Source organism: Myxine glutinosa, chromosome 1 (genome assembly GCF_964187855.1).
Source record: "Myxine glutinosa chromosome 1, kmMyxGlut1.1, whole genome shotgun sequence".
Lineage (NCBI taxonomy): Eukaryota > Metazoa > Chordata > Myxini > Myxiniformes > Myxinidae > Myxine > Myxine glutinosa.
Genome location: NC_136261.1, coordinates 14,797,793 through 14,821,406, shown reverse-complemented (window position 1 = coordinate 14,821,406; position 23,614 = coordinate 14,797,793). Strand labels below are relative to the sequence as shown.

At 43.3% G+C, this 23,614-nt stretch overlaps 1 protein-coding gene across 1 annotated transcript in view; it reads right to left on the bottom strand.

The window, feature by feature from the left end:
- LOC137432451 (uncharacterized) overlaps positions 1–23,614 on the bottom strand; it is a 91,010-nt gene that overhangs the window by 23,852 nt on the left and 43,544 nt on the right. The window contains exons 4-6 of the mRNA XM_078774913.1: positions 17,562–18,819; positions 15,957–16,653; positions 12,200–12,305 (exon numbers count right to left, since the gene is read on the bottom strand). Of these exons, the coding sequence (XP_078631039.1) occupies positions 12,200–12,305; positions 15,957–16,653; positions 17,562–18,819 (2,061 nt within the window). The remainder of the gene's footprint in view (positions 1–12,199; positions 12,306–15,956; positions 16,654–17,561; positions 18,820–23,614) is intronic.

The following is a 23,614-nucleotide window of genomic DNA, read 5'->3' as shown; positions in this document are numbered from 1 at the left end:
GGACTCTGTGTCCTTCTCTCCTGACAAGGTGGAGAAGTTTCTGTTAAACCTTGACTCTGATTCTACAACTGGACCAGACGGCATCAGCCCACAGGTCCTAAAATCCTGCTCTGCCACTCTATCTCACCCTCTCTCTGTTCTTTTCACCCTCTCTTTTGCTCAAGGTCATCTGCCAGCATCTTGGAAATCAGCAAACATTACCGCTTTACACAAAAAATGTGCAAAAACAGATCCTTGCAACTACAGACCAATCAGCTTGCTTCCAATTATCAGCAAAGTCATGGAATCCATCATTGCTTCGGATATCAAATCCTTCCTCTTCTCCAATGGCTTGATCTCTGATCATCAATTTGGATTTAGACCAGGTCATTCTACTCTGGACATGTTGCTTCTGCTGTCTCAACAATGGATGGAGGTCCTCAATGCCAAACAGGAAATCAGAGCTGTCTCACTTGACATATCACGTGCCTTTGATACGGTCTGGCACCCAGCTCTGCTCACCAAACTCTCCTCCTATGGTATCCATGGAAATCTCCACTCATGGCTTGCAGACTTCCTCTATGGCCGAAGGCAACATGTGGTGTTACAGAGTCCTCAATGATCTCCTGGTCTCGGTAACCTCCGAACCCTGAGAGGAGCCCCGGCAGAAAAATATGTTACCCTGTGTGGAAAATCAATAGTGAAACCACACCAATGATTAATTATAAATGAACAAAATTGTATTAGAAATCACACACAGGAATAACGGTACCACAAATGGCATGCAAAGGAAATAGTGGCAAGCCAAGGCAATTTCGAGTGCACTCGATATATATCTTATTGCTTATGATGGTAACTCACTGCTCCCAGTGAAGGAAAAAGGACACTCCTCACTGTCTCTGCAACCTTTTCCAAGGCGAAGGTGATTCGCTCCAGCTAGTGTCAGAGCGAGGTCGAATCGAGACCGCACTCCGTGGATGCTGACGAGGCGTAGGCATAACGTAGGAAAAACGTAGCAGGTCACGTGGTCCGAAACCAGAGGCAAACTCGATGTGCCCGTTCACAGTTCAATCAGCGAACCGCAGCGTACTCTTCAAACGCAGCGTTTGCGCACACACATCCCCGACAGACGACAGGATGCAGAGAAAAGCAAACGCTTAGCAAGAACCTTTTCGGTGAGTGAAGCATGAGGTTCAAAATGGCCGACGGCTCGTAATTGAGTCGATGCGACCAGGCGAGGATTTGTCTCGAATCTCAGCGCCCAAAACCTGACTACGCAGATTTCACACTCCCATCGATAACTTCTACCGCAGGATGTCCTTTCAGGGAAGTCAAAATTCCATCGCGACCTTCGTTAGACAACGCTCGTTACAGAGCTCGACGTCACGCGTCTTGTCCGAATTTCCTCGCCACGCCGCTTCCTCTTCACCTCCTTCTCTTCCGGTTCAGTTTCCTGTTTCACTTAAAGTTATCCTTTTTAACTTTTGATGACCGTTCGTGACTAATAAACCTTTTGAAAATAATAATCGTACAATATCAGAAATATGTCAAGTGGATGAAAACCACAACAACGGAAGTGACGAATCCGTAACACTTCTCCCCCTCAAGAAAGAAAGTTTGAACACAGCGAAAACTTTCTTTTCATGCAAACTCTTTAAACAAACAAAAATAAACTCACAACCCAAATCATCAATTCCCATGAGCAACAATTATCAATACCTCCAAAAATAAAGCAACAAAAATTTCACACAACCCACAGAGATTTCTAAAGTTAATTCACTCTGGACAAAGCATCAGCAACAACATTGTCCCTGCCCTTTACATGTTCAATTTCCCAGATGGACTCCTGCAAAGCCAAACTCCATGTCATCCCCCTCTGATTTTAATTTTCATTTCTTTTGAATGAAGGTTAAGGGGTAGTAATCAAAATTCCAAGTCAAGCAAAACTACAACACTTTTCCTGGGAGGCCGAGCTGAAAGCCAGGTTCCATGATGGTTGGGGTGGTGAGGCCTGGAAGTATTCACTACATGGATGCCTTTAGGAACGTGGAGTTCACGGTTCATCCGTGTAGGAATCTTGGCTCGGCGGCTCCGCAGCATTCAGTGCTTCAACTTTTCCGAACTTTCCTAATAATTACGGTGGGACCGCTTGTCACTGTAGTCACATGAATAGCGGTCTCCTTCTCGGCCACTACTCTGACAATCCTTCCTTCGGGAGTTGCCGTAACTCTGGGAGCCTCCATAATAATATCGATTGCGGCCACCACCAAAACTACTACTCCGTGGTCCTCTTCTGTAGCTCCCACGACACCTATGAAATGCCTTCCCTACTGTTATGGTACGACCCTCCAACTCCTTGCCATACAGATCCTTTTCTGCATCTCTGGCGTCCTTTGAGTTTTCAAACATGACAAAGCCAAACCCTCTTGACTTTTGTGTCTCCCTGTCTTTTATCAGCAGCACTTCCAAAAGCGGTCCATATTTGCTGAAGGCAGACTCCAGAACATCTTCCTTTGTTTTGAAGTTCAGTCCACCTACAAATAACTTGCTAAATTTGTCGCCATCCCTAACTGGTGTGGTGTTATTTTCCCTACTGGGCTTTTTAACAACCATTGGGTTACCATAAACTTGACCACTGGCCAAATCATTCCCGATAACAACAGATACTCCCTCTGCAGGAAGAGTGGCTTGTAAACCTACGGTGACCGGTCCTGACACCACATCGGACTCCAAATGGATGGTATGAAGTGGAGCTCAAACACAGCCACCAATCCTCTGTAAACGAACTCTATCACCAGTTGCTGTCTCCTCTGACAATGGCAAGATGCCTTCAAGCATTAAAGATTGATGTGCTCCGGTGTCCCTCAATACCCTAACAGGTTTCCGGGTAGTCGGGTCTCCATCCAGTGACACCAACCCCTCTGAAATAAATGGTTGGTAACCCTTTTGAGGGCGATTACTCACATTTGTCATTGCATTCGGAGTGGTACCAGTCGAACTCCGCTCCTGATTTTCCTTTCCCAGAGCATAACAGTGGGACATCAAGTGTCCAGGTTTATGGCAAAAAGCGCAAGTAGGCCCGGAGGAGAACCTCGTGGTTTGTCTCGAGCCCCCCGGAGGATAAGTCTGCCTTGGAACTGGTGTCTTCAGATTTCTAGAAGTCGTGGTATCAGAGTGGTCCTCATAGTCATCGTGAGGTCGCCCCCATGAAGTTTCTTTCTCCACCCCTGATGTACCATAGCTCCCCTGGCTAGGTCTAGGCGAGAAGTTAGGTTTGTGGAACCCCATCCTGTGGGTTAAGGCATAGTCATCAGCCATGGCTGCTGCCTCATACAGCTTTGGTACTTTCCTTTCCTCCAGATGAACTTTAATGTCCTCGTGGACACACTGTTGGAATTCCTCCACCAGGATCAATTGTCGCAATAGTTTGAAGTCTTTTCCAACCCCTTTGGAATCACACCACCTGTCAAACATGGTTTCTTTCATTCTGGCAAACTCCACATGAGTCTCACTCTCCCTCTTCCTGGCATTCCAGAATTTTTGCCGGTAAGCTTCCGGGACCAATTCATAGGCTTTGAGAATGTTTTTCTTCACTACCTCATAATCTGCACATTGGTCAATCGGTAAAGCCGAATAAATATCTTGAGCTTTACCCACCAGAACACTTTGCACTAATATGGTCCAGGACTCCTCAGGCCATTCTAGCAGTTGAGCCACTTTCTCAAAGTGTAAAAAAAACTTGGCTACCTCCTTTTCATTGAAGGGTGGAACCAGCCTCACGTCTGCCAACAACCCAGGTGTTTTGACTGGTTGTCGAACCAGTCGGCATGGGTGGTACCTCTCCTCATTCTCTCATTAAATCCAGCTCCTTGACTTTAATTTCCTGCTGAAGCGCCATTTCACGTGCCCTTAACTCCCTTTCGGCTTTTTCCCCCTCTGCTTCGAGTTCCCTTGCAACTCTCCTCTGTTCTTTTCTCTTCTAACCTTTCCTCGAGTTCTCTTGCAGCTTTCCTTTCCTCTGCTTTTTCCTTTTCTAACCTTTCCTGGAGTTATCTTTCAACTCTCCTTTCTTCTGCTTTTTTCTCTTCTAACCTTTCCTGGAGTTCTGTTGCAGCTCTCCTTTCCTCTGCTTTGATCCTTTCTTGGCTCTGCAATTGCATCTCCACTTGTTGGAGTTCCACAGTTTCTTGTTCTTCTGGTAACCAATCCAAGGCTACCTCTCTCCATGTTCCTAGTTCCACCATAGATTGCAACACCACTGTCTGCATCTCTGTTTTCTTCATTTTAGCTCGGACCGCCAAGCTAAAATGTTTGCCCAATATCAAGAGTTCCGATTTTAGAAATGCTCGGAACTGTGCCTCACTAGGGGTCGTTGCAAACTTTTCTGCGTCAAACTCCATGGTGACTATCCGTTAGCACCTGTTAACCTTCACACAAGAAATTTTAAAAAGGGGAAAAAATTTTTTTTGTTGTTTTTTGAAAAATTTGGGAATGTTGAAATATTTCCAAAATTGGAAAATTTGGGAATGCTAGGGAATTCTTTCCCAGACTAAATTTAGGTAATTTTAGATCCCGGACGAAGACCCAATTGTCAATTGGAGTCAATTGGACGAGCCCCCAATTTCTGTTACGGAGTCCTCAATGATCTCCTGGTCTCGGTAACCTCCGAACCCTGAGAGGAGCCCCGGCAGAAAAATATGTTACCCTGTGTGGAAAATCAGGAGTGAAACCACACCAATGATTAATTATAAATGAACAAAATTGTATTAGAAATCACACACAGGAATAACGGTACCACAAATGGCAGGCAAAGGAATTAGTGGCAAGCCAAGGCAATTTCGAGTGCACTCGATATATATCTTATTGCTTATGATGGTAACTCACTGCTCCCAGTGAAGGAAAAAGGACACTCCTCACTGTCTCTGTAACCTTTTCCAAGGCAAAGGTGATTCGCTCCAGCTAGTGTCAGAGCGAGGTCGAATCGAGACCCGCACTCCGTGGATGCTGACGAGGCGTAGGCGTAACGTAGGAAAAACATAGCAGGTCACGTGGTCCGAAACCAGAGGCAAACTCGATGTGCCCGTTCACAGTTCAATCAGCGAACCGCAGCGTACTCTTCAAACGCAGCATTTGCGCACACACATCCCCGACAGACGACAGGATGCAGAGAAAGGCAAACGCTTAGCAAGAACCTTTTCGGTGAGCGAAGCGTGAGGTTCAAATGGCCGACGGCTTGTACTTGAATCGATGCGACCAGGCGAGGATTTGTCTCGAATCTCAGCACCCAAAACCTGACCACGCAGATTTCACACTCCCAGCGATAACTCCTACCGCAGGATGTCCTTTCAGGGAAGTCAAAATTCCTTTGCGACCTTCGTTAGACAACGCTCGTTACAGAGCTGGACGACACGCGTCTTGTCCGAATTTCCTCGCCACGCCGCTTCCTCTTCACCTCCTTGTCTTCCGGTTCGGTTTCCTGTTTCACTTAAAGTTCTCCTTTTTAACTTTTGATAACCGTTCGTGAATAATAAACCTTTTGAAAATAATAATAGTACATAATATCAGAAATATGTCAAGTGGATGAAAACCACAACAACGGAAGTGACGAATCCATAACAGTGGCCCTGAATGGATTTCTCTCATCTCCCCTTCCTGTTCTGGCTGGAGTTCCCCAAGGCAGTGTTCTGGGCCCTGTGCTATTTCTGGTCTTCATCAATGATCTCTCTGACTCTCTGGAAAATCCTCTCTATCTCTTTGCTGATGACTCCACTCTCTGCCGCTCCATTCCTCATCCCTCAGATCGGCAGTCTGCAGCCTCCTCACTCTCTGCAGACCTGGAAAAAATCACAGACTGGTCAAACAAGTGGAACATGTCTTTCAATCCTGACAAATCTCACACTCTTACAATGTCTCTCCGAAAGGACCGACTGGAAAACCCTCCCATCTACTTTCTCAACAATCCTCTCCAAGAAGTTCTGTCGCTCAAGCTTTTGGGTCTCACTATCTGCCATGATCTTTCTTGGGAAAACCACATTTCCAAGCTGGCCTCCAAAGCCAGTCGTCGACTGGGCATCCTCCATCGTGCGAAGTCCTTCCTTGGCACACCTGAGCTCCTCACCACATACAAGGCTTTCATCCGCAGCTCAAGTGGAACCCGATGTCCCTGATCTCAAATGTTGTGTCTGTGTCCTTCCCCTTCTCTCCCCATCTTGTCCACCGCTCGCCTTATTATACGAGGTGTGTTCAAAAAGTATGCGACCTTAATTTGTCGTGCGTAAACAAATGAAGTTAGGGAGGCGTTGATTGGTGCACGTATGTAGGCGATCCTAATGCGCACGCGTGAATTTTTTCCCACCTGCAGAAGCTGTCATTCGACGGCAGACCGCCGATGAGTAAGGAAGTGTAAGTGAGCGCCGTCGGATTTTCATTTTTGACAAAATGACGGAAAAACTTGAACAATGCTACTGCATCAAATTTTGTGTAAAGCTTGGCGATTCCCAAGTGGAAACGATCCGCAAGATTCAACAGGCCTCGGGGACGAAGCAATGAGCACCTCACAGATAAAGGAGTGGTACAACCACTTCAAAGATGGCCGCCCATCAGTGGAGAGTGAAGCACGTTCGGGTAGGCCCTCAACATCCCGAAATGAGATCGTCATTGACCAATTGAGGACCCTGGTGATGCAGGATCGTCGAATCATGATCAGAGAACTTGCAGACGAGGTGGGCGTCAGCATTGGATCCGTTCATTCAATTATGAAGGAGGATTTGGGCTTCAGGAGAATCTCAGCGAAGTTCGTACCAAAGCTGCTAATGATTGAGCAGAAGCAACTCCGTTTGGAGATCGCACAGGACATGCTGGAGACTGTGAACAGCGATCCCACCTTCCTCAACACAGTGATCACTGGCGATGAGTCCTGGGTTTATGGGTACGACCCAGAAACCAAGTTGCAGTCATCACAATGGAAGCATCCAACATCCCCGAGGCCAAAAAACACAAAATTTGATGCAGTAGCATTGTTCAAGTTTTTCTGTCATTTTGTCAAAAACGAAAATCCGACGGCGCTCGCTTACATGTCTTCACTCATCGGTGGTCTGCCGTAGAATGGCAGCTTCTGCAGGTGGGAAAAAATTCACACGTGCGCATTAGGATCGCCTACATACGTGCACCAATCAACGCCTCCCTAGCTTCGTTTTTTTTTTACGCACGAAAAATAAAGGTCGGATACTTTTTGAACACACTACGTACTTTGAAGGAGATTAGTGTAAGTTTGTTGTATCTGGATACGAGTATTTTTTATGAACAAAGGTCGGATACTTTTTGAACACACCTCGTATACTTTCTGTGTCTGTTTGATTTTTTTGTGTGATAAATGTTAGCTCTTTCATGAGCCTCGATCTTGTATACAAAAAAAATAATAAAAAATGGAATACTGTTCCCCCCTCTGGGCTGGTGCTCCTGCCTCACACCTAGCTCGGCTTCACGCTGTTGAAACCAAAGCTTTCAGAATCATTGGAATCTCCTGCGATGAAGTTAACTCCGAGGGCCTTTTTCTCACTCACCACAGGCAGGTTGGTGGTCTTTCTGTCTTCTGCCGACTCCTCTCCGGCCTTGCTCCCCCAGCTCTCTCTGTGCTCTGTTCCCCCAATATTCCTTCAGGTCGCACGAGATCTGCCTGCAACCCTCTTATGGTTAAACTGCCAAAATCTAGGCTCTCTGCTCACCTTCACTCTTTCATTCCCCTTTTCTCCCACCTCTGGAACAAACTCCCCCACTCCCTTCAATCCCACTCCTCCCTCCAGGTCTTTAAAACAGCTGTTCACCACCATCTCTTATCTTCCCCCATCCAAAACCTTGATCTTTTCTACCCCCACTAATTCACCCGATACTTTTTTTTTATTTTTTTTTATTCCAACTTCTTTCCTGGAAGTCCTTGCAGTGTTCATATGTTTTATACCTCTCCCACCTCCCCCAAAGCCCTCCCCCTCCCACATTTCTCCCGTTGTCCCTGCTCTCAAATGTTGTGTTTGTGTCCTTCCCCCTCTGTCCCCGTCTTGTCTGCCGCTCCCCTTATGTTTTGTGTTTTGTGTGTCGGTTTGACTTTTTGTGTGATTAATGTTAGCTCTTTCACGAGCCTCGATCTTGTATACAAAAAAAAAAAAAATGTAAAAGGACCTTCAAGGTACAGCAGCTACATGTAACGTTCACCTGAACTGTGCTACACAGCGAAGGTGCACTGATTTACAAGATAAAACATCACTTTGTGAGGTGACGTACCTGTCGAGGTCGATCAGAACACAAAGGAAGGTTGTCATATCATTGGTCCTTGGACGAAAGACGTGTCACGTTGCCCCTAAATTACCACGTGGTGAAATCATCAACATGGTTTTTGAACTTCCTCTCTTACCTGAATAATCGGAAGGTGGGATTACGATTTGCAGTCCACAGGTATCGGGTTCACCTTCCATAATCCCCATCTCTCTGTCTCTCTCTGAGGACACCGGGAGGATGTTAACCAAAAACCTCGTGATAAAACATCCGCCGGCCACGAGCAAGCACATATTGGGGATTCCGCGGGAGCAGATTCGTCACGTTCAAAAGCAAAGCAGGAATATTGAGTTTTTACCCACAATTCCAAGGCTGTGCTGGCTTAACCGGTGTCCGGTAGGGCAGCTGGCTTAAGATCTTAGGGTGTTGAGTTTGAGCACCTGTCGTGCTGTTGAAACAACACCAGGTGGGTTGACTCAGTCTTCTGTCATCTTTCCAAAGTCGGTAAAATCGGTATTACTATTAGCTTACTCGGAAAAGAGGCACCGCATCAGCGGCACAGAAAATAGGCCGCGCTTACCCAAAATGATGTAACTAGCAGCCAGAGTCCACATACCAAGTAACACCAACTACAATTCCGAGTCAAACCTTTCTCGTTAACTGTTAACGCCAGGAATAACACACCGCTGACACTCACTCTTTGCTGCTATGCTTACATGCGTGAACCTTTTTACTGCTGTGCTCAGAAATGTTTTTTGCAATCTGTTGATGCCATGTCGTTGTAGTGTGTGCCTGTGATCATTGCCTTTTTATTATCATTTTTGTCCACTGGAAAGGCGGCGGCTTCCTGCTTCCTGCTCATGTGAGCGAGATTGTTGCCACCATCTTTGCCTTGCTTTATTGATCAGTTGTGCTGAAAAGGAAGTTTGGTGTCTCGTCTTATCCAAATAATTTAATCATGCCATTATTCCTGGATCCCCTGTTCTCTATTATCCTCCGTACGAGCTAGCCTTACAGTAGGAGTCCAGAGCCTACTTTCATGCTCCTTTGAGCCAGGTGTCAAAAGCTGGACGAGGAAATAATGGATGAGAATATCGCCGAAAGCTTGACGACCAACTGTACTAGAATAGCAGACAATACCGGCGACATTATCGCGGGTCGTCCTTTAACCGCTGCTGTCACGAACCCTCTGTCGCCGTTTCCATGTCCACATCGCCATCACTGCGATAACCGCTGCTGTCAGCCCCATCACTGCAGTGTCCACATCGACTCCCAAATTACCGACCTGGCCATCATCGGCATTGGCAATGAATTACCGGCGGCGCTTTCCCAAGCCGAACGGAATAGACGTATTCCTGAACATTTGAAAGTCCATGTTCTTGGGAACTTGGAACACGAGTGGTCCTTCCTTTAATCAGGAGAGTGGACCGAGTTCTTCCTACAGACGATATTTGTCAGGAAGCCACCGGCCATAGACTGCCTCACCACGCAGTTCACAGAGCTCACAACTCTGCCATTCTTGTGGCCACAGCCGTACATCTATTACATCCCAGCTGAGTGATTTCAATCGGCAATTCTAATGGAAACCTAAAACAGAAAGAGGAACCAACATGTCAAGTCGACGAGGACGAGAGCTGAAAAATGTGGGCAACAGCTGCAGGATAAAGTCCTTCAAGTTCAAGAGATCAAGTGCCATTCTCTGAGGGAACGCAAAGCTTGGGCTGCCCATCTAACAAGACAGAGACGTCTGAGGAAGGCTCAACGGGAACTGGAGGAAGAACGGATAATAGTGTCGTTATTCGATGCAAGAGATGAGTCCCGTACGTCTCCATCCAGGTAGCCGACCGTCAACCCGCAGCATGCGATTTTGCTCAGTGGAGAATCATCATTTACTCCATCGTCTCAACCAAGCAAACTGTTGCCAGTGCAGCTACCGCTAGTGCAGCTAGAGACTGCAATATATACAGACTTGGCATTTAAGATGGAATATTTTTTTTGTGGTTGTGAACTTACTTTTCAAGGTGACTTAGAACCAAAAGTTCATTGGAATTATGTTGAAATTATTCTAGATTTTGTTAATGTGACCTTTAAAAGAAACAAAAACCACATTTGACATTTCGAAGCAAATAAATTGATCCTTGAAAGTGATGTAAACCGATATCGAACTCAATTCACGGACAGTACTGTGTTAAACTTCTGTACGTTTTCCAGAAGTATCTCTTTATTTTGCACATTAGCCAAATTTTCTTTCAACAAAAACAAAAGCTAAATTATGACTGGGATTACGGACAGTAAAATTACAGTTCAGTACTTCGTGTAACCCCCACGAGCATTCAGGAGAGCACGTACACATTGAGGCATGCTGTTCACGAGATTTACCAAGGTTTGGACAGGAATCGCGTGCCATGCAGTGACAATAGCCTGCTGCAATTCACGCACAGAGGTAGGCTGCTGGTCCAAGTTGTCGATTTGACGCGTTAATTCTGCCCACAAGTTCTCTATCGGATTCATATCCGGGGACATGGCAGGCCACTCCATATGCTCTACACCACGGTCAGCAAGAAAGTGTTGGATCATGCGAGCACGATGAGGCCATGCATTGTCATCTTGGAAGACAAAGTTTCCTCAAAAGGCTGTACGAGCAAATGGAAGCAATGTTTCTTCCAGAATGACCCTGTACTTGAACTGGTTCAGGTTTCCATTCACAACAATCAGGTCAGTTTTGCCCCCTGCATGAAAAGCAGCCCAAACAGTCACCCCACCACCTCCAGCTTGGACTCTTGGCACTATACAATCTTCGTTGTGGGCTTCATGCGCTTGTCTGCGCACTCGGACGCGGCCATCTTGACGATAGACCAGAAATCTAGACTCGTCACTGAAGGTCACGTGATTCCAGTGTCCTGGCTGCCATTGGCGGTGCTCTCTGGCCCACTGCAATCGGCGCTGGCTTTCTCAGGGGATGCCTGGCACGACAGCCTGCTTGAACCAGTCGTTGGTTGACTAGCCTTCTGGATACAGGCACATTTGTCAGTTGCTGCCACTCAGCCCTAAGCCAATTAGCTGACTTGGTACGGCCATTGCAGACTAACCGGTCCAGCTGGCGATCATCTCTCCTTGTGGTTCTGTGTGGACGTCCTGGCCTCGGTATTGGAGTAGGGACACCCCTCTGAACATTTCGTTTCAGGATCTTTGACACCTGACCTTGAGTGATGCCATACTGCCGAGCAATAGCACGCTGTTTCATGCCAGAATTTCGTAAAACCACCACTCCATGACAAACAGCATTGTCAAGTTGACGGACTATCTCCAGAGGAAGTGGCAATAACTTTTGTAGACGTGCAGCAGTTGTTTTCCACTAATACAGAACGCAACAACCCTTATATACCCGATTGTGAAGCCAATCGTCAAATGTACCTGTCCTTACATTTTGTCACGCCACCTGTGATATAATCCTGTTATTGACTTCTTGCTGTGAAAGACAATCAGTGACATGGTTCTTTCAACAAAGACATCACCGAAGGGTAAAAGGAACTCACCAGATTGATATACTGAGTTCAGAAAGTAAACCCAAGTCAAGGAAAAAAAATATTCCATATTAAATGCCAAGTTTGTATATCACTGCGGACCTACAACCCACTCTTCAATTAATCATGAATGACAATACATCACCCAATGAGAATGTGAAGAAGACGCATCAAACTACGTGTTTTGATGGAGTCTGATCAAACCTGGGACCCATGAGATGGCTACAGGGATGTCAACAGGTGGATATGCCCTGGCATATTCATCCACTATAACCGCTCCATTCCAACCTTCAAATTTTAATCCCAACATGTTAACACATCCTCAGGCACCGCACCTACCACCTTTGACTTCACCACACGGGCATCCAGCTTATCCATCCACGACGCCTGCCACATCCAACATCATGGACTTGTTAATAGCTTCATACTTTGCGGTACCGAATAAGAGTTTGCCTTATTTTCAGTGGCAGAGAAAGTGATTTTGCCCTTCTCAAGCTGTAATTGATACCCTAATGAGTAATCACACATCGAGCCCTGCAGGACAAGTATGGACAGCCGAGGCAACTCGTACAGAGTGAAAGTGGCGCTATCATGAACATGGCACCAGTGAGGACTGGAGATGCAGAGGCCTTTGAAGACTTTGCCCCTGCAGTGCACTCCCTTGTGGGTATGTTGCAATCTGTCAAGGGTGAACATGGATTTCAACGACGATGTGGCTCACATATAGACAGGCTAATTAATTAGCAAACGGCCACAAAGTTATCGTGATGGATTTGTCGAGCACTGCATTAACTTAGGACTCTTGAATGTAGATTATAAATCAGACCTGCACTTTGCACCATCTGGCAGGTTCTAAAATCCTCAATTTTCATCCGATTGACTTGAAATTTGAATAGGATAAACATGTCGGCGAAGTGAATTCAACCACCAATTATTGTTGAGATCAATATAGGCCAAAAGGTAATATAGGCCAAAGGTCAACCACTTTTTTAGAATTCCTAAAATCCTCAATTTTCATCCGATTGACTTGAAATTTGAATAGGACTTTCATAGCAGATAACTGATTTCAACCACCAACTATTTTTGAGATCAGCGTCGGCCAAAAGGTCAACAAAGGCCAAAGGTCAACCACTTTTTTTGAATTTCTAAAATCTTCCAGTTTCATCCAATTGACTTAAAATTTGAGTAGGACTTTCATAACAGCTAACTGAATTTAACCACCAACTATTTTTGAGATCAGCATCGGCCAAAAGGTCAACATAGGCAAAAGGTCAACAATTTCAAATTTCCAAAATCCTCAATTTTCATCCCATTCACTTGAAATTTGAATGGGATTTACATATCTGTGAACTGAATTCAACCAACAACTATTTGAGGTCAACATAGGTGACAAGGTCAACATATGCCAAAGGTCACCCACGTTTTTCAAATTTCTAAAATCCTCAATTTTCATCCGATTGACTTGAAATTTGAATAGGATTTTCACGTCAGCAAACTGAATTCAACCACTAACTATTTCTAAAATCAAAATCGGTCATAATGTCAACATAGGCCAAAGGTCAACCACTTTTTTAGAATTCCTAAAATCCTCAATTTTCATCCGATTGGCTTGAAATTTGAAAAGGATTTTCATTCAGCTTACTGAAAGCAGCCACTAACTATTTTTGAGGTCAAAAGGATGCTCCACTGAGTGCCATGCTACTTTGTTTTGTTTGGCCAAGTTTCACTCCACGAGTGATTTTTCATTTGTGTGTTTGTCTGTCCGCTCACTTATACTTGCCTGCAGGTCACAATTTTAAACTGATTCTCACGAAACTTCACCAAATGGTAGAGTTCGTGGTCTGACAAAATCCTATATATTTCTGGATCAAAAAGTCAACATAGGCCAAAGGTCAACCACTTTCTTTTCAAATTTCTATAATCCTCAATTTTCATCCGATTGGCTTGAAATTTGAATAGGATTTACATGTCGGCTAACTGAATTCAACCACCAACTATTTTTGAGATCAGCATAGGCCAAAAAGACAACATAGGCCAACGGTGAAGAACCATTTCAAATTTCTAAAATCCTCAATTTTCATCCGATTGGCTTACAATTTGAAGAGGATTTACATGTAGGCTTACTGAATTCAACCACCAACTATTTTTGAGATCAGCATAGGCCAAAACTTCAACATAGGCCAAAGGTCAACCACATAATTTCAAATTTGTAAAATCCTCAAATTTCATCCCGTTTAATTGAAATTTGAATCGGATTTTCATGTCAGCTAACTGAAATCACCCACCAACTATTGTTGAGATCAGCATAGGCCAAAAGGTAAAATAGGCCAAAGGTGAACAACCTTTTCAAATTTCTAAAATCCTCAATTTTCATTCGATTGACTTGAAATTTGAATAGCATTTTCAAATCAGCTTACTGAATTCAACCACCAATTACATTTGAGGTCAACATAGGCCAAATTTCTAAAATTGTAAATTTTCATCTGATTAACTTAAAATTTGAAGACAATTTGCATATCAGGTTACTGAATTCAACCACCGATTATTTTTGAGGTGAAAAGGATGCTCTACCGAGTGCCATTCTACTTTGTTCTGTTTTGCCAAATGTGATTTTTCATTTGGCTGTCTGGCTGTTTCTCGACACAGAACGTGAGTATGGTTTTCTCTGCAACCGTTGGACTGATTGCCAAGAAATTTTCACCATCGGAATTCAAGATGGCGCCCCCTTTAGTATAATTTTTAAATGATAGTAATGACGTCCTAGGTGGTACAGGTACAGGCGCCATCTTGGAAAAATCCAAAAACTTTGCATCTCTATATCTCCGAAACCATGAAACTCCATGGGAAATTTTTTGAAAGATATCTTATTGCAAGTACTCCCCATGGGGAACAACATGTATTCATGATGTCATAAGTGCCTTCATTATGACATCATAATCAGACAAGTAGAACACTTGATCCGATCAGTTTTAAATTTATTGAGAAAAATTATGTGGGAGAAATTGATGACGTCATCAGTCAAGTGTTTGGCAGCCATGTTGGATTGAACATAAATATACATCATCAATAAACCACACAAACACAGCTGCCAATAAACATCACACAAAATCGACCTGGCAAGTCTGCAATCTTTGATTGCTCTTTCTTGTTCTATATGTTTCAAGTGAACAATACACCGCTTCAATCTAGTAACTTTGATGATTCAGGAAGTTGAGGAGGAAAACTACATGGCGGACATCTCTACCTCCTTGGAGAGGTAGTTCTGGGAAAGTATAAACCGAAGAGGCTTGTGTTCATGTGTTATTGTTGGTATTTCCGGGACTTTGTGTTGTTGTTGTTGTTGGGAGTTTTGCCGTTATCCGAGTGTGGAGCTGTGATGAGATCCCACGTAGCTGTAATGTGATTCGGTGAGACGTCAGTGGATCAGAGGTTTATTTACAGTTTACATTTACCATTTACATCTACACATTTTACCATTTACAGCTTAATTATGCTTATGTTTACCTCCGCCACCAAAGGTGGATGGAGATGATGTTTTCACCCCTGTCTGTTTGTCCATTTGTTTGTGAACAAAATATCGCAAAAGTTGTGGACGGATTCAGACGAAATTTGGCAGAGATGTAGCGTATGTCACAAGGACGAAATGATGAGCTTTTGGTGAAGATCCGGATTTGGATCCTGCTCCTATAATTTTAAAGTGATTTTTCACCATTTGGAGATCGGGCCAAAAACTATACGTTGCGGGATATCTCAAAAAGTTATGGATGGATTTGAACGAAACTTGGTTGACAGGTTGTGTGTGTGAGAAGCAAGAATCGATTTGATTTTTGGTGAAGATTTGAATATGGATTCGGATATGCGAATTTATTAATTGATTCTTCACCATTGAGTGACATGGCCAACCAGGCAACAAGAGATGTTTTGCTGCTCAACGTTGAGTGGATCTAAGATGGCATGAACAGGAATGTAGCGGGTCATTTGTATGTGTTTTCCATCACGTCCTGTCAGATGTCTTTGTCTCCTGATCCATAAATGTCCTGCAATAAAAGCAAAAAAGTCTAGTTACTGTGTCAGGACTGCATCTAATAAGAGTGGACACCATTTTTAGCCACTGCGATTGCATGAAGAATAATCCTTTATCAGCTTCGTCCTGGATTGAACACAATGATTCTATGTTTTTTTTACCTCATCTTGTCTGGTTAATAGTGTTGTTTCCTCTTGGCTACCACTGATAAACATTGTCTGCTCAGGCTTCAGCTGTTCTGAAACATGTTGCTCAATATACTCCATGCAGTAACCGTGCAAGGTTTGCTTTTTTTGTCCATGGGTCAAAAACTGTTTCCAGTTTTGAGGAACTGCAACATCTCCTTGTACATGGTATACCTGGCCTTGGCACGCTCCCCTCCTTGAACAGGCCTGGCCCTTGATACTGTTCTCCATTAACTTGTTAAAGATGATGTGTGTCTGCTTGCCATCGTCTTCTGGTGTGAATCTACAGTTGTGCATGAGATGGCCAATGAAACATTCAGCCATGTCTCTAAAACATATCTTCACCAGGGTCACTGTTTTAGGAGGTCCCATCATCTGTATGGTTGCATGTCCATCAAAAATAATAGCATTGCATCTCTGGATTTCTGCAATCTTATCTCCAGGTACTAACTCTTGAAGTTTGTGCATTAAATATGACTGGGTGTATGACATAATGGCACCATCCTCAATAAAGAGAGTTAGTGGTAGTGGAGCATTCTCAAATGCTAGCACTCTTTTAAGAAGCACCTTCGTGTGTGCATTCACAGCCAGAAGTTTGAGATACACCACTTCACCATCGATGGATACATCCTTGTGACGCACCTTTACCTTTTGATGCATATCATACATGGTCCTAATTTTTACCATGTGCTCGCGAGGCAAAAAGCAGGGTTAGGCGATCAGTTGCGAATGTGCGTGTCTGAATTTTTAAAATTCATTTTCTCGGCAACCGTTGGTCCGACTGACACGAAATTCAGCTGTCCTGACGCATGTTGCTCTATACCTTGTGGTGCAGGATGTGACCACAGTGTGGTGATGCTTGTTCAATTCTAATACCTGACCATATTCCTGATTTTCAGGTTGTTTATACAAAAGTATGTGGGTACAGACACCTCAATCGCAATGCCGCCTTTTCCTTTTGTATACGAGTCCTCTGCTAAGTTGTAATTCTTTGTTTTCTATGGTGAGAATGTGAATATCTTGTTGGTTGTTGTCTCCATATGTGGGTTCCTTGAGGTGGAAGAAAGTTCTCCAAGAACTCAAAATCTCCACCTCCTTCTTTGGGAAGGATCATAATTGATAAAACAGATTGCGAAACCTCATTCTCATACCTGTGGCTTTGTTCCAAAGGGTCTTTTTAGCATCCTCACTGAACCACTGACAGGCTCCACCTGCAGCTCCTTTGTCGTGATATTCCCCTGAATGTTTATTAATTACTCAGTAAGGGTTATGTTGATCATCTCTGTTGCTCCGACTATCACTGGTACAATTTAACTTTCTTAAATTTCCAAGGGCTCTTGACGTCATTTTTCAGATCCTGGTATTTGAGCATTTTGTTGGTTTCTGCAGCATTTAGTTCAAAGTTATTGGCAAATCTCTTCTGTTTGAGATTTAAGATGACAATGCAAACTGCTTGACCATGTGAATGTCTTGTTACAGAAAGTGCAATTGTGAGGTTTCTCTCCTGTATGAACTTTTAAGTGAGAATGAAAATTGTCCCCCCGCTTGAAAGTCTTGTTACGTATCGTGCACTTTTAAGGCCTATCTCCTGTGTGAATTCTAAGATGGGACTGCAAACTGCTTGACCATGTGAATGCCTCGTTACAGAAAGTGCACTTGTAAGGCCTCTCTCCTGAATGAATTCTAAGATGAGAAAGCAAACTGCCTGACTGCGTGAATGTCTTGTTGCAGATTGTGCACTTGTAAGGCCTCTCTCCTGTATGAACTCTAAGATGAGAATGCAAACACCTTGACTGCATGAATGTCTTGTGGCAGATTGTGCACTTGTAAGGCCTCTCTCCTGTATGACTTTTAAAATGATAATGCAAATGTCCTGACCGCGTGAATGTCTTGTTGCAGATTGTGCACTTGTAAAGCCCCTCTCCTGTATGAATTTTAAGATGAGATTGCAAACTGCCTGACAGCGTGAATGTCTTGTTACAGATTGTGCACTTGTAAGGCCTCTCTCCTCTATGAATTCTAAGATGATATTGCACACTGCCTGACTGGGCAAATGTCTTGTTGCAGATTGTGCACTTGTAAGGCCTCTCTCCTGTATGAATTCGAAGATGACATTGCAAATTTCCTGACCGCGTGAATGTCTTGTTGCAGATTGTGCACTTGTAAAGCCCCTCTCCTGTATGAATTTTAAGATGAGATTGCAAACTGCCTGACAGTGTGAACGTCTTGTTGCAGATTGTGCACTTGTACGGTCTCTCTCCTGTATGAATTCGAAGATGAGAATGCAAATTTCCTGACAGCGTGAATGTCTTGTTGCAGATTGTGCACTTGTAAGGCTTCTCTGCAGTATGAATTTTAAGATGAGAATGCAAACTGCCTGACTGCGTGAATGTCTTTTTGCAGATTGTGCACTTGTAAGGCCTCTCTCCAGTATGAATTCTCTGATGAGATTGCAAATGGTCTCTCCGCGTGAATGTCTTGTTGCAAACTGTACACATGTGCGTCTTTTCTCCTGTGTGATTAAGCACGTGGTTTTTGAAAAGACTTGATTTTGAAAATGATTTGTTGCAAAATTTGCACTTGTGAGGTTTTCCCACCATGTATCCTTTCAGCTCTTCTTGCAAAAACTTTGATGTGTGGGATGATTTCTTCACAACAACAGATATTTCTCTATGCTGCCTGAACTTATCAACATATTCAGTTCGATTCAAGTTGTGTTTAGGTTTCTTGTTGCATGGTTGCTGTTGTTGCTTTTCCAAGCGAGGTCTGACTTGGACAACAGGAACGCAGCCTGGAAAACTTGCATCAGAATTATACTGAGTATGCTCAGTTTGATGGCCTGAGGAGGGGTTGGGGGGCAGAAACAAATCAGACATAAATTGGAATTGGTTAATAAAGGGTTATTCAAAGTTTTAACACAAATTATCTTTATTCCTTGTAATTACAATGTGGACAGTTACAGTCCATCTCAAATATCCAATTCATCAAATGTCCAAATTTCTTAAACAATCTGATTAATTAGATAAACACGGAAGTTTGTTGCGATGAAAGAAAAACACATCATTCTAAAAAGAAACTAAAAAGCATCAGATGATGCAAAGACCGTCTGCATCCGCTTTGTATTTAGACTTCCTCTTGAGTATGCTAAACATGACAAAAACAGCAAAAAAAATAAAAATTGACAATTTCATGCGACCTTACCCTTTCGACATCAAAACCAATTGGTTTCAGTGACCCATTTTGCAAACCCTCCTCAAACTTCAAGTGAATCACATGGATAGACGATTTTGTGACCTTCACATTTGACCTCTTGACCTCAAAACAACTGGATTTCCCAGCATCTTATTGGTGAAGCAATTCAATGATGCAATATGCAAATTGTGTTCAAATTTAATCAAGTCAATCGGATGAAAATTAACGATTGTATGCATTCTTGACCATTTGAACAAAAAGAAATGTTTTCGTCTCATCTGATCACAGAATATTTTGCCTCATGCTTTGAGTCTTTCACGTGCCTTTTTTGCACCAGGCATGTTGTCATGTGCCTTTTTCTCAGGAGTGGCTTCTGTCTGGCCACTCTCCCATAAAGCCTAGATTTGTGAAGTGCTGTTGAGACTTGTGCCTCCATAAAGTCCTCCTATCTCAGTCAAGGAGTTCTGCAGTTCTGTCAGAGTGGCAATTGGGTTCTCGGTCTCCTCTCTGACCTTGATGCCAAAGATTACCACACCAAACACCAAAATTACCAAATTACAAAATGACCTCATTTAATTGTCAATTTACCCCGAGTATATTGTTATGAATTTTGGGGTGGAGTGATATATAGATCAGGTAGATCTGTGTAGGTATCATGCTCTGATTGTCATGATAGGGAATCCCACATGTAATAAGTTTGTTTGGGCAGTTTGTTCGTGCAAGTGTATATTTATGGTCATACAAGCCTTGTGTTAAATAGAGTAGGGATTATGTTAATTCCCCTGTGTGTGAGACCTGGTGATCTATCCTTTGGCCCGTATGGCACTACACCATAGACACGAGGTAGGCCCAATAGCAGCGTACACACTAATTAAATCTCCCCCAACAATAAAACTAACCGGAACCCAGATGATACACTTGGACTGACAACCCCGACTTGCAGACACACATTACTCAGGCAGGCTGAGGCCATGCCCACCTCACGACGGATTGGTCGAAGGGCTGGATGGGGAGATGACACCATTGGTAGGGAGGGCCAATCAGCACGCAGCTGAAGCCCAGAGACAAGGAGCCAGCTGATTGGCCAACGGGAGATTATAAAAAGGTGAAGAGATACTGACATTTTCCTCTCCTTCTTCCCTCTCGTTTTGGACTTCCTTCTTGATCTGGTTCCCTCTCGTTTGGACTGCCTCTCATTTTGGACTGCTTTCTCGTTTGGACCTCCTTCTTGACCCTGGACCCTTGCTTGTTGGGCAACGACGGATGGTGGAGACAGTGGAGCGCTGACGATTCTCCTCCCCTGTGTTCACGAGCGAGCGACGAGTGTACAAGCAAGGCTTGCCACTGCAGCGTACGCTGGCCTAGCAGCGCGCAAACAAGGGCGCATCGAGGCCTATTTCGCACCAACGACCGGACGGCCTTCCTTCCGCCAACACCGGAGCCGCGTCCGGACTGCATGTTCGAGCCTGGCGATCCCCGACACACCTCAGCCGAGTTGAGATAAGCCCACACACACACACACACACACACACACACACACACACACACACACACACACACACACACACACACACACACACACACACACACACACACACACACACACACACACACACATACACACACATGACCCCTTTATTTTTATATATTCTCCCTTGTTTGTTTTAGACGTCTGGTGTGGGAGCGCTCCATTTTGGAATCATAGTTATTTAACCGGCGCGTTTCATTCTTCTTGGGTTCCGTTAATAAAATATTGTGTCATGTAGACAAACTATCTGCTGCTAGACATCAGGTGCGAACCTTCTGCTTGACAGAATTTTTTTTAGAAACGGGCACTAAAAATTTGACTTTGAAAAAAACAAAAAAACATCAACAAGCATTCTGAAATATGCCGAGACCATCGAAAACTACTCTACCAAATTTCGCCTGAATTATGTCCGTAACTCTTCAGAATGAAGGCTGCCGCGCGGGACAGACAGATAAAAGCTTCCCGCTTCTTTTCCTTCTCTCTCGCCCCTTCCCCTCGCCCCCCCCCCCCCCCACTATTGAACAATGCCTCGAATAACGCTTGATTTGCTGTCCATGATCTCCCGGTCTTCACCAAGGGGAATCACATGACAATATGTACTGCAAACCAATGGGCAAATAGTACTCTGTCAGAACGCCTTACATATTTTCCAAATTGACTTGAAACTCATATCGTTTAATGCCTGTTTATGAAACAGCAACTTATCAGGAGAAAGAACAATTTTCTTCATCTTCATCCGTTTTTTTCCCCCGATAAGATTATCTTGATAATTCAAATATGTCTCCTATTTGTCAATATTTCATCAGTACTATATTCCTTAAAAAAACAATTCTTGTTTATGTTCTGTGCTTTATTAGTGACACAGCAAGATAGATATTAACATTATAAAGTCCCGTTAGATATGGGTGATAATCATGTGATCCCCACTTCTTATTTCACTCAACATCCATTTATCCAGGAGTCCGATATGACTCTCCCAAAGGAAATGTAGCTATGAAGTCTTAAACTTGATGTGGGGAAGGTGTTTATCATTTAAATGAGACTCTTGGTGGTTTATTGCCTGTATATATACAGGTGTATGGTTGTGTCATGTAGACAAACTATCTGCTGCTAGACATCAGGTGCGAACCTTCTGCCTGACAGAATTTTTTTTACAAACAGGCACTAAAAATTTGACTTTGAAAAAAACCAAAAAACATCAACAAGCATTCTGAAATGTGCTGAGAACATCAAAAACTACTCTACCAAATTTCGCCTGAATTATGTCCATAACTTTTCAGATTTTTTTGCGAGGTTATTGCTCTTACATCTACACCTTAAATGTCATCTTATAGCAATTTTATAATTCCTTCAGTTATTAAACCAAATAGTATGTCATTTTCCCTTGAAACAATCCAGCCATAAATATTATTTCGAAGTCTTCTGCTGTCAGAACACAATTTCTCTGCTGTAAAAGGTGAGAGTTTGGCCCTAAGTCACGACTCAGATAATTGTCACTTTTTCTGGGCAAAAAGTAAAATATCTTTTAGATTTAACTCATCCAAATCCCATTACAAATCCCATTAAAATCCCATGTCTTGTCACCCTTCCCATGGTGAAAGATTACTCATTTAAACTAGATGGTATTCATGGAATACTTACCCTGCGAAGTCAACTCTTCTATTTTTGAACGTTTCTTTTTTTTTTGATCCAATATGGCTGCCAGGCCACGTGAGCGATGACATCATCAATTTATATTCTCTAAATAATTGTTGCATAGATCATGCCCAATAAATTTTAAACTGATCAGACTAAGCGTTGTCCCTGTGAAATTTTGACGTCATAATTATGGCACCAAAGACGTCATCATTAACCCTTTGAGTACGGGATTTTTTTTTTTGATAAAAATTCCCCCGGTACGGGATTAATTTGGCATTTTCGTACGGGAATGCAACCACGTACTGACGATCTATTTATAGGTATAGTCGATGACGTGTAGTAACGTCATCTGTACACAAAACTTTTTTGCGGGTTGTGGCACTGGACGTCATCCGTACTCAAAGGGTTAACAACACCTATTCCCCATATGGAGTTATTTACAATGAGCCACGTTTCAATTTTTTAAATGCTGACATGGCACACACTTTACTGAAATGCAGACACAAATGTTATATTTTCGTCAAAAATCATTGGAATTTCGCCAAATCTGTTTTGGTCATGTGTTAATATACCTCAGCGATTGACAAATCTGAAATCGGAATTTTATTTGAGGTCAAAATGACCCCGGGAGGTCGCGCCATACTTTGCCTGCTCGTCAGGTGCAGTGTGGTAATTAATTCCATGCCCACTCTAGAAGACTCTTCTTCTTCACGCAATAACAACTTCTAGCTTCCAGACCGTACATCCAATCATCTTGAAATTTTGCACACTTGTTACACTTCATTACCTCTTTATAATATAAAGTTCTCGGAGACGATGGGAGGGATTTTCGAAGCTCCACACGGTCTCCACGTTTTTCGAAGTTAAGTCTGTTCACAATTGTATTTTGTCGAAACTGTATTTATCTTTCGGTGTGTGAAGTTATTGTGTGCAACTTTGGTTGTTTCTCGGTGTTTATCTTTCATAAATTGATCGTCTGTTTGCCGTGTCGTGTCTTGAGGCCTTGTACAGTGTGCACTGTACAACCTTGAGGCTTTGTTTTTCTCTCAGCGGTCCGTCGTTTGTGATCCAATAACTTTCGTTCTCTGTATTCCCAGGCTTTTCACTCATAGCCTACTTCCTTGTGTAAATCTCAACTCAAAAAAAACAAAAAAAAAAAAAACAAAAAACATTTCCTTCTCTGTTCTCATTCGTTTATTCATTCTTATTCGTTCGTTCGTTCTTCGACCACGTGTTTCTCCCCCATTTCCCCAGATAGTTTTCACTCATTAACCTT